The sequence below is a fragment of the Talpa europaea genome (genome assembly GCF_964194135.1).
Source record: "Talpa europaea genome assembly, chromosome: 2".
In the NCBI taxonomy this organism is placed as follows: Eukaryota; Metazoa; Chordata; class Mammalia; order Eulipotyphla; family Talpidae; genus Talpa; species Talpa europaea.
Genome location: NC_140068.1, coordinates 94835308 through 94850462, shown reverse-complemented (window position 1 = coordinate 94850462; position 15155 = coordinate 94835308). Strand labels below are relative to the sequence as shown.

Genomic DNA, 15155 nt, shown 5'->3' with positions numbered 1-15155 from the left:
TTCCCTAACCTTCGTGCAGTAATGAACTATTATCATCCCCATCTTACAGATAAAGAAACTGAGGCTCAGGAAGATTAAATCCATGATGGTCACTTAGCTAAACTAAGTGACTTGGTAAACTCAAATCCAGATGCTTTTAGGATGATCTTGTCTCTCCCATGGTGGGATTATGAATGATTTTTATTCTTTTCTGTGGCTTTCCTAAATCTTCCGAGTTTTCTACCCTAGTCATGTATTTAACAATACAATTAGAAGAAAGAGATATTTTGAGAAAAAAAGGCAAGGGAAGAAACATTAACAAGAAAAACATAATACAAAAAAGACTAAATAAAAAAAATAATCAAAAGACATTGTGATGAACCAAAAGCATATGTAAGTTCTTGGAAGACTCATAGGAAGGTTCTTTGCTGTACTTTGTGGTTGTTTCTTTTTCTTTTTTCTTTTTAAAAAGATTTATTTATTTATGCATACAGGAGCTGGGGCACAGGCCAGAGATGTGGGGGGTGTGAGAGGATCCACCAGAGACAGAGTGGGGAGCAGAACAGGCGGATCGACTGAAACACACTGCTGAAGGGAGCAGTGGGCAAGACAGGAGAGGTCTGCTGTGCCATGTGGGTTGCTCCCTGCCCAGGGATCGAGCTCATGCTGCAGAAGCTACCGACAGCTTCATAGTGCGGTGCCTAACCCCTTGCGCCACCAGGGAGGCCCACTTGTGGTTGTTTCTGCAGTTGCTTCTATCAGTCTGCGTGGCAAAAACAAAAACAAGAAACCCATGTACAAAATGCATACACATCCACATAATGTGTGACTAGCTCGCGGTCTTTGCTCTCAGGCGCCCTGTTCCTTCCATCTCGGTAATTCTTTTGCCTCGGGAAGGTAGCCTCCAACCTAGGGCTGAGCTAGTAGCCTCTTAGAAATCGTTGATGTTACTCCTGAGAAGGGAAACCAGCGGCGGGAAAGACTGCTGTTCTCCAAGGGAAGGCGGTTCCAGGAAGGTGTGCAGGGAGGCAGGCAGGGCAGGGGCGAAGGGCGACCGCGCTCAGCAAGGGGTTTTGCGACGGGAGTGAAGCCAGAGGAAGGAACGTGACCGGCGCAGCCCCCCACCCTCCCATCTCTTGTCCTTTTCACTCAGGAGGGTGAAAATGGGTCTTCTTTGTTCCCCTCGGTGGGGTGCGGGGTGGGCGGTTCGGGAGGCTCGCCGCGCCTCCCCCAGCCGGGGTCGGTGTCTCCTCGCGCTCCGCGGCTGCGGGGCCCCGCCCTCCTCCCGAGCCTCGGGGCGCTGGCCGCGGTGCTGAAGCAGCGGGCGCCTGGCTGGACAACGGAGGGACCCGGCCGCCGCGAAGGGTCCCCAGCTCTCTGGAGCGCTGCGCCCGAAAGGGGGAAGGGCAGGGCGGGCAGGGAAGGGGAAGGGGCCGGCAGGCCTGGGACCCTGGCGGGACTGAGAGGAGGCAGGAGACAGCCCGGTTAGAGCAAACACAGCCACCACCCGGACAAGCTTTCCCTGAAGAAGCCAAGGTCGCCCTCCTTGGCCTGTTAATCCTCTTTCCTTCACCTTGGAGGGACCTTCACCTTGTGTCTTGCCTTCAGCCTCCTTCCCAAATACCCCTGACGAGTGACCCTCTTCTGGACTTCAATCTGCAAAGCCACCGACTTCCAGCTGCCAGGCTCCCAGCCCTCAGCCTGGCACTCTCACCATGGTGAAGTTACTCCCTGCCCAGGAGGCAGCCAAGATCTACCATACCAACTATGTGCGGAACTCGAGGGCTGTGGGCGTGATGTGGGGCACGCTCACCATCTGCTTTTCCGTGTTGGTCATGGCCCTCTTCATTCAGCCCTATTGGATTGGTGACAGCGTCAACACGCCCCAGGCAGGCTACTTTGGCCTTTTCTCCTACTGCGTGGGCAATGTGCTGTCCTCCGAGCTCATCTGCAAGGGTGGTCCGCTGGACTTCTCCTCCATTCCTTCCAGAGCCTTCAAGACTGCCATGTTCTTTGTGGCCTTGGCCATGTTCCTCATCATTGGCTCTATCATCTGCTTCAGCCTGTTCTTTATCTGCAACACTGCCACCGTCTACAAGATCTGTGCATGGATGCAGCTGGCTGCTGGTGAGCTGGGTTATTGGGAGGGCAGGCAGGGACCACAGGTGCAGCTGCACCATCCCACCCTCTATGGAGGCTTTGGGTCCCCTACTCAGTTGTCTTCCTTTGGCCCAGCCTTACCCAGTGCTATGTGGAAGTCTCTGAGGAACAGAGAATCTTAGAATGTCTAGAACAAAAGGAGCTTAGAGGTCAAATTGTTCAACCTTTTCATTTTGCAGAAGAGGAGCTGAGATCTAGAAAGGGAAAGTGACTTGCCCAGGAGCACACAGCTAGTTGTTAGAAGAAAGCAGGTGTCCTGACTCCCACACCACCACACCAACAATTGTTGCTAATCAGAAGAAAGAAAAAAGGAAGTTTCCATTGTCAGCCATGTGGGAATAGGACCCAGTCCCGGGGTAAAATAATGATGCCAGTGGAGCACATCTAGATGTTCCCATCTCCCATTTCCAGGTATTTGTTCTTTCTCTCCTTTAAGGTTTGCCACATCCCTGCCCTCGTTCTTTCTCTTCCACACCAAACTGCTCTCAGGGAGATCTAAGGTCAGTCATTTGTTTGAAGTTTTATGCTGAGCATATCCTCTCCCATAGAAATTTGCACGTAAGCCCCATCTTCCATTGTGGAGTGAAAATTTTTGTTCTTAAATTATAGAATTCCACACTGGAGGCAACAAATGAGAATGATATTTTGAGATGGGGCAGATCGGGGTCTTTTAAAACTATGTGGGGTTGGTAGCTACTCGTGGTGCCCAGAAGTAAGGCCTTCCTTGCCCCCTTCCCCTGTTTCTGGGCTTTGACTCAGCTGGCCCTGCTCTCGAGAGCTCAAGAAGATGTGGGATAGCATCTTGTCCTGCAGCCCTTGGTCTCTTTCCACCCCAAAGACCACACCTAGATTGTCTGTATTGGGAGATGTACCGGAGCAGTGCTGGGGACTGCAGACTAGAGGAAACCATCTTGACATGGTGGGTTAGAATGAGAAACAGTGTTGTCCTTAACAGGGAAATGGAATAGAATCCCTGTAATCAAATACATAAGCTCAAGTGTCAGCTCTGTAGCCTCCTCCCCAACTACAGATGAAGAATCTGGGGCTGACTTGTCCATGGCTATAGCGGATCAACTGGTAAATGAAGGACAGAGGAGAATTAAAGCAAGTGGGCCCCCAAGAAACTAGATGTATTTCAGACATTTTCATGGAGTCACACATTTACATAACTACAATAATTTATAAAATACCTTTTTTATATCATCTGGAGGAGCCTCATCAGGATCCAGTGTAGATGGACCTTCCCATCTTACAAACAAGGCCCCTCGTGGGAAACTAATATTTGAGCACACAGATAGGGAATGTTTTGATCCCAAAGCTGTACTCAGAATGCTTACATGGCACCAGAGCTCTCACCCCAGTTTCCTCCCTAAGGTCCCTTATCTCCCCTTTTATTTGTAGTCTCTCTATTTGGTGAGGGAGAGGCTGAGGCAAATATTTGTGGGCAGTGGGGAGTAAGGAGGGGGAATGAAGATTTAGCAGTTTTGTGACAGTTGTAGAATGGGACCCAGAATGTTCGCCAGTTGGTCCTCCATATCAGGGTTATGGGGTACTGGAAATAGAGCTGTCCATTCTCATTCACTGTACCACTCTCCTCCCCCGATCTCCTACAACAGGTGCCATTTGCTAAACAGGCAGTGCTGGGAGTGGCAGGGGGGGTCGGGTGGGGGGAAGGCTCACCAAGCCATCTGCTGGGTCATTGAGCTGGAGAAACTGATAGCAGGGGTGCCAGGTTCCATCCCATGAAACATTTAAGTTAGGGGAGAGCAAAGGCGGTGTCATTTTCCATGGAAAATGAGTCAAATGGAGGAGGCCTTTAGGGAGTGTGCTCTGTAGCCAACAGCTGGGAGATATATCCATTTGAAGTGTGTGTGTGTGTGTGTGTGTGTCTGAGTGTGTGTGCTGTAATTTAACAGTTTTTTTTAGATTTATTTATTTATGCATATAAGAACTGGGGTGTAAGCCAGAGGTGCAGGGGGTGGGGTTGAGAGGATTCACAGAGAGAGTGGGGAGCAGAACAGGAGGATCTACTGAAACACACTGCTGAGGGGAGAAACGGGCAAGGCAGGAGAGGTCTGCTGTGCCATGTGGGTTGCTCCCTGACCGGGGATTGAATTCATACCGCAGTGGCTGGCAATAGCTTGATAGCGCTGTCTTTAACCCCTGTGCCACCAGGGAGGCCCTGTAATTTAACAATGTTAATTGGTCTTCTGGATGCTAGGTGCGGGCTGAGCTTCTAGAAACACAGGAGGTTGGACAAGTTGCTTGTCTCTCTCTGAGTCTTGGTAACCTCTTTTGTAGGTGTAGTAACAGTACCCCCGATTACAAGTTAGTTTATTGCAAAGATGGAATGATCTAATGCATGTAAAACAACCTGCACAGTGCGTGTGTGAAAAACACAACTTTCAGACAGTGTGGGTGAGGTGATGTCACAATAATAAACAACACTCAAATTTTAGTGGTTCAAAACAAAGGTTTCTTTCTTGAGGATCTGTTGGCATCAGCTCTCACTGTTTTCTGGAAGCCAGAGTATCAGTTGTCATAGGACTATTGTCATTGCAGAGGAAAAGGGAGTGAGAGCTTGCTACAAGGTTTCCCACTACAATTAAATGTTGTGGCTTAGAAGTGTATACATTTCTGCTTATGTTTTACTTGCCAAAGGAAGTCATATGGCCTTGCCTAACTTCAAGGGACAAGGGGCAGGAAGTAAAATCCTACTATGGACCTGGACTATTTATGAATAACTCTGATGACATCCACATCCACCATCATTATTTTCATCAGACTTCAATGTCAGTAATAATAACAGGCCTCTTCTAGACATGATCACACTTAGACCTCAGCCCTGCTATGAATCAAATATTATTGATAGGAAGTCAGAAAGTGTAAGTAAACTTGGGCCTCCCCTGGTGGCGCAGCGGTTGAGCACTGGGCTGCGAAGCTGCCCGCAGCCTCTGCAGTGCCAGTTCGATCCCCAGCCACCGGCGAGGGTCCCATGTGGTGCGCAGACCTCTCCTGCCGCGCCCGCTGCTCCCCTCAGCTGTGTACCTTGGTTCTTCTGCCTGTTCTGTTCCCCGCTCTGGCTCTGGTGAATTCTCTCACCCTCCCGCGCTTCTGACTGTACCCAGTGCTTGTATAAATAAATAAATAAATCTTAAAAAAAAAATCCTTTAGAAAGTGTAAGTAAACTTGCTGAGAATACCAGGCTCATCTCTATTTAAGCCCTGAGATATCACAAATGGGGTGAATCTCCACTGTTTCCAGGACCATAGGCAGGTGGGGCAGCTCACAGAGGACTGTAGTTACCATAGTAACAACCTGTTGCCAGCTCAGAGCCCCTATGTGGAGATACTAGGGAAGGGGTAGGTGGCCAAGGGGAGGAGTGATGGAGAGAACAGAAAGTCTAGAAGGGCAGCTCCTTTCCATATTCACCCATGCACACCTCCCCCTACCCCCCATTAAACTTAAGGCTATGCCAGGTGCCAAAGAGCTGGTCTCGCACCTAGTAGGGAAGGTCACAGGTTTTATCAAAAACACATGGGCGGGGGCCCCCCTTCTCCACCTCTAAGTCTCTTCCTGAAACATTTCTCAGTTATCAGTAAGTTTGAAATACTCTTCAGTTCTGGGTATAGAGAGAAGTGGCTTTGAAATCCAGAAAGTCAGTTGTGAATTCAGAGCTTGGCTCTGTCATGCCTGGGTCCCTTGGTTTCTTTGTGACTGTAAAATGCGGCTTTAATATGTGACTTACAGAACTTTTGTCAGAATCAAGGGAAAAGTGTATAGGAACTTATTTTGTGATCTATAAAGGACTATGTAAGTGAGCTCTGCTTATAAGATATCAAAGGAGAGTTGATACGATAAGGTGACCAGCTGGGACTCTGATCTTTACCCTTTACTGTGCCTTGTTTGATCTGCTGACTTCTTTGCAAAACAAGCTGAGTCCAGAGTAGGTAACTTTGGGTCTGGTGAGTCACTTCTCTGAGGGACTCCTGGGCAGGGTGCAGTTTGGGGACTAAGGAGCCCCCAGGCCTGTGTGAGGAAGTGGCACACAGGAGGGACGGCACCACATGCCTGCATGGTGGTTGTGTTTGGGGTCCCCTTGGTCACGTCCCAGGACTCTCACCTGTCTATGCAGCAGTGGTGGGTGGTGGCATGGTGGGAAGGCATGGGAGAGGTTGGGGGAGTGGGGACAATGGAATTTTTGTCTATAAATATTGTTGGTGGAGGCATAGGTGGAATAAGAGTAGTCAACTGTCGGGCCTCCCTGGTAGTGCAAGGGGTTAAGCACAGCACTATGAAGCAATCCGAAGCCTCTGCAGCATGAGTTCAATCCCGGCTGGCCAGGGAGCTACCCACATGTTGCAGCAGACCTCTCCTGATTTGTCCGCTGCTCCCCTCAGCAGTGTACTTCAGTCAATCTGCCTGTTCTGTTCCCCACTCTGGCTCTGGTGAATCCTCTCACCCCCCACATCTCTGGCCTGTGCCCCAGTTCTTGTATGCATAAATAAATAAATCTTTAAAAAAAAAAAGAGCAGTTAAAAAGAGTAATTTTCCAATATTATTTGAAATGCACCACAACCCCAAATAGGTGAGTGCTATTATTATCCCTGTTTTACAGGTGAGGAAACTAAGCCCCCCCCCCCCAAAAAAAATAACTTAAGTAGCTTGCTTGAGTTACACAGAAGTTAGGGAACAGCTGGACTTGAAATCCAGGCAGTCTGCTCTAATGTTTTCCTTTTTTCCTATTGAAAGAATCACCTGAAAGAGTGCTTTCAAAAACAGGGACTTCTGAACACAGCTCTGCCCTGGGAGTCAACTTTTTAAACAAATATTTCAGAGGATTTTAAATTCAGGGAGTGTGGGTAACTGCACTATGCTGTAGTGGGTAAGGGTGCAGAGACCTGTTTGCTTGAATGAAAGGCTCAGGAAGAAAGCAGCCAGCGATGAGGCTGGGGAAATTCTTGCATTCCTTGAATCTAAGACAGAATACCATTGTTTGCTTCAAAGAGGAAACATATTTCTTTTTTTTTTTTAAAAAAGATTTATTTATGCATACAAGAACTGGGGTACAGGCCAGAGGTGTGGGGGGTGAGAGGACTCACCAGACACAAAGTGGGGAACAGAACAGGAATACCGACTGAAATACACTGCTGAGGGGAGCAGTGGGCGAGACAAGAGAGGTCTGCTGCACCATGTGGGTAGCTCCCTGGCCGGGGATAGAACTCGCGCTGCAGTGGCTTCATAAACTGCTTCATAAGCTGTGTCTTAACTTCTTGTGCCACCAGAGAGGCCCAGGAAACATATTTCTAATAAGGCTATGGCCTGAAGCTTTCTTGTTGCAGTTTTTCAGAGTTGTTGAACTAGAAATAATTGCCTGACTTAGGACTAATGTGTTCTGTGGGCTGGGATAAGATTTTGGAGGGTTCTTGAAGCCAGGGTGGGCAGTACCTCCCTGAATCCAGTGAGATGCTGGCTGAGGGCCTGGTAGGGCAACATTGAGGACTAACTTTTCAGCATATAAGTTCCATAGGGCAAGGTCTTCTTGTCATAGGGCAAGGTCTGTCTCACACCCTGTGGACCTCCGGAGGTGGCAGAACCCACTCTGAGCTGAGGTATCTGCTCCTGCCCCTGACCCCTGGCTCCCAGTGGGTAGCTCTTGGCACCTCCATTTCCCACCTTATGTTCTACAAGAAAGATGCTAGGATCCATATGATCCAGCAATTCCACTTCTAGGTATTTACCCAAAGGACACAGAAACATCAATTCCAAAGAGCACCTGTACCCCTATGTTTATAGCAGCACTGTTTATGATAGCTAAGCTGTGGAAACAACCCAAATGCCCAAAAATAGATGACTGGATCAAGAAGATGTGGTACATATACACCATGGAATATTACTCAGCAATCAAAAAAGATAAACACATGCAATTTGCAGCAACATGGATGGCGCTGGAAGGGATCATGCTCAGCGAAATAAGCCAGGAAGAAAAAGAAAAATACTGGATGGTCTCACTCATAGCAGGAATCTAGAAAACTTAAACAAGGGACCAGGAAAAAGAATAACTATAAGAAAGTGAAAATCAAAATCAACAAAAAACTATGAACCAGAGACACTCTACGGGGGATGGGGGTGGGGAGGGGAGGGATTGGGATCAGAATAAGGGGAGTGCAATTGTATGGGGAATATAAAAATAAAAAAAATGTAAAAAAAAAAAAAAAAGAAAGACGCTAGGAGCTGGCCCTGTGCTTTTCAAGCCATGGACACAAGAAGGTAAGTGACCAGATGACTGTGAGTGCCAGGCAGGGCGTAAGGTGCAAGGGGAGCATTGAGTACGCCCAGCCTGACCCACTGTCCCCTTCCACCTCAGCCACAGGTCTGATGATTGGCTGCCTGGTCTATCCGGACGGTTGGGACTCCAGTGAGGTGCGGCGCATGTGCGGGGAGCAGACCGGCAAGTACACGCTGGGTCACTGCACCATCCGCTGGGCTTTCATGCTGGCCATCCTCAGCATCGGGGACGCCCTCATCCTCTCTTTCCTGGCCTTCGTGCTGGGCTACCGACAGGACAAGCTCCTCCCTGATGACTACAAGGCAGATGGCAATGGTAACTCGCAGGCCTCCTGAGCAAGGCTCCTGAGGCGTGGCTCTTGGAGAAGGGGTGGGAACAAGCCCAGTAAGACACAGTGCTTGCCCTAGAAGCCAGAGGCCAGGGAGGGTTGTAAGCTAGCTGGCACGAGATGGCACACAGCCCTGTGACAGAAGGCTGGCCCCTGGCTCTGGTGCACCCTCAGGCTCCAGCCCTGATCCAGCCTGGGGTGGGGGCTGGGCATCGCCTCCCCTAGAAGAAGGCAGCAAGGCTGGGTCTTGAAGCAATCCTGGCAGTTTGGGAGGTGGAGAGAGGGACAAGAGAGTGGAGGGGTTGAGTTGTTGGGGCAGAAAGAGAAACTAGGTTAGGGTGCAGGTATGGCGGCTTCAGGATTGTAGATGATAGCGGCGTGTGCGTCCTCTGGTTGGTCTGGGGCTTCCCTGTATGTCCACTCCTGTTTCAATTCCCTCTAGTCCAAATGCTGCCCCCAGTTATAAAAGTCAGTGGTAGCTGGTGCTTGAGAACCAGGGGTTTCTTCAGGAAGCTTCCTTTGATTACCTCTCATTGAACTCCCCCCCCCCCCCCGGGTTAGAATTAGGATTATCCCCTATCTGTCTTGAGGGGCTAAATTTTCAGCATGTAAAGATCTACTTCTAGTCATAGGGCAAGATCTGTCTCACACTCTTATGAATCCAAAAATGACAACTCATGTGGGCCGGGTACAGCCACTGGTCGCACGGGAACCACGATGCTGCAGATAGAGTCCGATATAAGGAAAGCAGCTTGAATCAGGTGCCAGCAACCTGGGGGTGGCAGGCCAGATGTCCCAAGCAGCCACCTTGCCTTCTCAGACTCAGGAGGTGATTGCGTGGGGAGGCGTGGGGCTCACGTAGGCTGCCATGCCGGCATCTGTGGTTGTTCTCTTAGCAGTGTGGCTTGTCAAGGCCTTTAGACAACACCAGGTTTTTGCAGAGTTTGCTGTTCCTACCAGTGCCGGAACCAGCTAGTTCCTCCCAGAGGCACTTTGTCATTAAGATACAAGAGCTGGAAAAAAAAAAAAGATACAAGAGCTGAAATACCCAGGTGCTGCAGAACACAAAGGGGAGGGCCAAGATAAAGGGGAAATGGAAAACAATCAGCAATAGAAAGGCACTCTGACCCTCATGCCAGGTGGCCTCTGTGAGGGGCCTGTCACACCCTGGAGACTCCTCCAGGCTCCTTTCCCCAGAGCAGTCTTCATTTCCCCCTTTTACCTGAACTAGAAGCAAACTCCCTTTTCCCCAATGACCAAGATCCTTCCCAGATGAGGAACTTGAAGCCTTAAAAGAAGTCTCACCTTTCTAGCCACCTGGAAAGATGGTGGCTAATAGGAACCTGGAATTTGGGTCTTTTCTGGCTCAGCCAAAGTTCACTTTTCCCTGGGGAAGTAATTGGAAACATCTCATCCTTCTTTGGAGATGGAAGAAGAGAGACTCACAGAAGTTTCGTGGCTAAAGATGGAAACCAAATTACAAAATGAGCTGGGTCAAGGAGATAATAGATTTCTTTCCACTGCAGTAGAGTCCTGTAACTCCTGAGTTTTGGGAATGCTTACAGCCTGGGTCCCTTGAGGGCCAGGTAAAGGGGAGGAACATGGGATTGTTACAGGGCAGGGAGAGGGGCACCCCAGAAGCCCCAAACTCCCCAAACCTTCCAGCTCTAAATAGGTTCTGCCGTCTGCTGCATCAAGACAAAACATATAGACATTAAATGGAAAGGAACTTTAATACAATTAGTGTGCAATACAGAAAAGGCAAAGAATATGGTTTCAGAATCAAGCACCTGAAGTTACCCATCCCCTCATGGCTGAAAATCCACCCAAATGGGATTGGCCCAGAGCAAGTCCCAAAAGTCTGCCATGAGTCTAAAGCACCTTCCCGCAGAAACCCATAGAAAAGGGTCAAAAACAGCCAGACAAATCTGGGAGGAAAAGAGCAAAATAAAAATAAGATAAAAGCTGCCACTGTTAACCTCCCAATAGGTTTCTCCCCTCATCTTTGTCAACCAGTCCAGGACCAAGAGGCAAGCGCAGCTTCTTCACGTGTCTCTCTGCAACATGCGCCTCCTCCAGGTCTCCTTCTGGCTTCATCCTGCTTCCTTCCTTCCTCAGTCTCCTCTGCAGCTTCTTCTCTCCCTGCTCAGCTCCACCCTTCCTTGGGTGGCGCTGGGAACCTGGAACCTCCCCTTTTCCTGGGCACCACCCTGTCACAGAATTCGTGTTTACCAAGACTCCTTCATGGATGGGAGTGGTGTAAAGTTTGTTCATAAGGACCATTTTTATCACATCCTCATTGCAACTCTGTGTGAAAAGGCTGCAGTTAGGAATTCCAGCAGCAATTTGCACAACTAGCACTTTCAGCAGTGATGGAAGCTTTTTCAGGAATGACTCAGCAGAGCTTTGGGAGGCATTTTTGCCTGGCTTTTAGCTTCAAGCAGGGCCATCCTTAATCTGCCTGGATATACTTGTGCAGCAATTTTATATTACTCATTTGCATTTTTCTTTTTCAGAAGGGATTTTTTTGTCCAGAAAGAAATTTATTCATATAAATTCTCTTTAAAGTGCTCTTATTTAAATTCTCTTTTAAAGTGTTTTCTAGACACTTTTTTATACTAATTAAAATGTCGATTTACTTTATTCTCCTTCCTTGTTCCTTTCCTTTCATATCCCTCATCCTTGTCTTTTTAGGCATTCATTTTCATATTTTAGTTCCCTCACTATCATACAGGATTGATTATTTTTGTTAATTGCCTTTTTGGACATATCACATAACCTTGCTGAATACATTTAGATGCTTAATGAAGGCCTCTATTGCTTTTTTTTTTAAGATTTACTTTTATTTATGCATGCATGCAAGAACTGGGGTGTAGGCCAGAGGTGGGGGTGGTGGTGAGAGGATTCAGCAGACAGAGTGGGGAGCAGAACAGGCAGATATACCGTGATACACTGCTGAGGGGAGCAGCAGGTGAGACAGGAGATGTCTGCTGCGCCATGTGGGTTAGCTCCCTGCCAGGGATCGAACTCGTGCCTCAGTGGCTGGTCATAGCTTGATAGCGCTGAGACAACCTTTATGCTACCAATAGTCAGAAGGCCCTGACTATTGCTTTTGTTGAAGCACACAGTTAGATCAGGGAAGCAGAGTTTGAGTCTCAGTTCTTCCAAGTCACTTTACCGCCATTTTCTTTTTTTTTTTTTTTTAAAGATGTATTTATTTATTTATACAAGCACTGGGTACAGTCAGAAGCGCAGGAGGGTAAGAGAATTCACCAGAGTCAGAGCGGAGAGCAGAGCAGGCAGACTGACGAAGTACACTACTGAGGGGAGCAGCGGGCAGCAGGAGAGGTCTGCGCACCATGTGGGACCCTCACCTGATGGCCGGGGATCGAACCAGTGCTGCAGAGGCTGCGGGCAGCTTCGCACCCCAGCGTTCAACCGCTGTGCCATCGGGGAGGCCCTTTACCTCCATTTTCTTTCCAGTAAAAATGTGGACCCTGCTCTGCCACTTCCATTATTTTTTAAAAAGATTTATTTATTTTGGGCCTCCCCGGTGGCGCAGTGGTTGAGCGCTGGGTTGCGAAGCTACCTGCGGCCTCTGTGGCGCCGGTTTGATCCCCGGCTGCTCCCGGCCACTGGAGGAGGGTCCCACATGGCGCGCAGACCTCTCCTGCCGCCCGCTGCTCCCCTCAGCAGTGTACTTCGGTCCTTCTGCCTGCTCTGCTCCCCGCTCTGGCTCTGGTGAATTCTCTCACCCTCCCGCGCTTCTGACTGTAGCCAGTGCATGTATAAGCAAACAAACAAATAAATAAATAAATAAAACATGCCTCTATTAAAAAAAAAAAGGTTTTAAAAAAAAAGATTTATTTATTTTTATACAAGAACTGGGGTACAGGACAGAGGCACGGGAGTGTGAAAGGATTCACCAGAGACAGAGTGGGGAGCAGAACAGACAGGCAGACTGAAAACACTGCTGGGGGGAGCAGTGGGCAGGACAGGAGAGGTCTGCTGAGCCATGTGGTTTTCTCCCTGCCGGCTGGGAATCGAACCTGTGCTGCAGAGGCTGAGGACAGCTTCACTGGGCTGTGCTCAACCCACTGTGCCACTGGGGAGGCCCACGGCCACTTCCATTATTGTGTGACATGGTTGAAACATTGAAAGCGAAACAAAGACTTGTATAAGTATATTGTTGCTGATCCCTGGCCGGCAGAGGATCGAACTCATGCATCAGAGGCTGTGGATAGCTTCACAGTGCTATGCTTAACCCCTTGCACATGGCCAGGGACAACCCACATGGTGCAACATGCTGCAGTGGCTCATGATAGCTTGATAGTGCTGTCTTTGTCCCTGCGCCATCAAGGAGGCCCAGGAATGAAGTATTGACAGATGCTACTATGTGGATGAACCTTGAAAACTTGTGTTGTGTGAAAGAAGCCAGACAAAAAAGACCACATATTGTGTGATCCTGTTACAGGGCAGGGAAGCGGGGCACTCCAGACCCGGCAAACCTGACTGCTTTAAATTGGTTCTGCCATCCGCCGCATCAACACAAAACATGAGACTTTAATGAAAAGTAAGTTTAATATAATTAGTAAACAATACAGGAAAGGCAAAGAATATAGTTTCTAAATCAAGCACCCAAAGTTTCCCGTCCCCTCATGGGTAAAAGTCCACCCAAGCAGGACTGGCCCAGAACAAGGCCCCAAAGCCTGCCACAGGTCTAAAGTACCTTCTGGAAAGGACCTGCAGAAAAGGATCAGAAACAACCAGACAAGTCTGGGAGGAAAAGAGCAACATCAAAACCAGGATAAAAGCTGCCATTGTCACCTCCCCATGGGTCTCTCACTCACATCTGTGTCAACCAGTCCACGACCAAAAGGCAAGTGCAGTTTCTTCATGTGTCTTTCTGCTCCATGCGCCTCCTCCAGGTCTCCTTCTGGCTCCATCCTGCTTCCTTCCTTTCCAGTCTCCTCCGCAGCTGCTTCTCTCCCTGCTCAGCTCCACCCTCCTTTTGGGTGGGGCAGGAAACCTGGAACCTCCCGCTTTCATGAGGACCACCCTGTTACAATCCCACTTACATAAAATATTCAGAATAGCAAATCCATAGAGACAGAAATCAGACTTTAGTAGATGTCTGGAGCTGTGAAGAGGGGGAAACAGAGTGATTGCTAAGGTCACAGGGTTTCTTTTTGGGGAGATGCAAATGTTCTAGAATTAAATAACAGTGGTGGTTGGACAACATAGTAAATATACCAAAAAACACCAAATTGTACACTTTCAATGAGTAAGTTTTGTTAGTAATTCCATCTTAACAAAAAAATATGATGCTGAGAATGAGTACAATCACATTATAGGTGATTAACAGGTAGTAGTTCTCTCCTCCTGTCTTTCCAGTAGTCCCACTTTTCACTTCATCCACCTGTCCAGCCAACAGCATTTCCCGTGCTCCAGCTACCCTCTGGCACCTCTGGGCAGTGGGGGTACAGGGATGAGTGAAGGAGTCTAAACTGGACCTTATAGTCTGGCAAGGGAGCCAGCCAGGCAATATGAAATTACAAGCCAACAAATGTTATGAAAAAAACATGCAGGCTTTTGAGTAAGAGGAATTTGATCTAGTTTGGAGAGTGAGCAGTGTGCAGGGAATCAAATGGAAAACAAGGCTTGATTGTAAACAAATACTGTTTTCTCTCTTTCCTTGCAGAGGAAGTCTGAGCAGCTGAAGGGTCGGTAAGTAATTCCACCGGAGGGTGGGCTGCGTGCCTCCGCAGGGCTGTGGCGGCGCGAGGGACCCGGCTGTGTGAGGCTGCCACGCGGCCTGCCCTGAGGGAGTGGAGCAACAGGGGTGGGGGTTGGATCAACGGGGGTGGGGGGTGGGGGGTGGGGGCCGGGAGACTTCTCTCGGGGACAAACAGAGCCTGTTGGTTTTACTTGTTTCTTGAGAAGTGGAAAAAGAACAGAGAAGACATAATTAAAAACAGGCAGGTGGTTTCATAATCTCATCTTTTTATGGAGTCTGGCAAACAAGTACAGATTGTGTTTAGGAGTCATTTCTGTTATCTGGACCCTTCTCTTATGTAAAATAATCATCGAAGAAACACTTTAAAAGAGTAACATAGAAAAGCAAAATGGGACCACGTGGCTGACTAATAGGTTATTAAGTTATAAATAAGAATTATACATAGGGCCTCCCTGGTGGCGCAGCGGTTGAGCGCTGGGTTGTGAAGCTGCCCGCTGCCTCTGCAGCGCCAGTTCGATCCCCGGCTGCTCCCCGGCCACCACAGGAGGGTCCCACATGGCGTGCAGACCTCTCCTGCCGCCTGCTGCTCCCCTCAGCAGTGTACTTCGGTCCTTCTGCTTGCTCTGCTCCCCGCTCTGGCTCTGGTGAATTCTCTCACCCTC

General features: G+C 48.8%; 1 protein-coding gene across 1 annotated transcript; it reads left to right on the top strand.

The window, feature by feature from the left end:
- Window positions 1-1694: 1694 nt before the first annotated feature.
- Window positions 1695-8763, top strand: LHFPL5 (LHFPL tetraspan subfamily member 5; the record flags this gene model as incomplete). Its single annotated transcript, XM_084259249.1, has 2 exons — window positions 1695-2106; window positions 8507-8763. 2 exons carry the CDS (start codon window positions 1695-1697, stop codon window positions 8761-8763), a joined length of 669 nt encoding a protein of 222 aa, XP_084115375.1.
- Between the last annotated feature and the right edge of the window lie 6392 nt (window positions 8764-15155).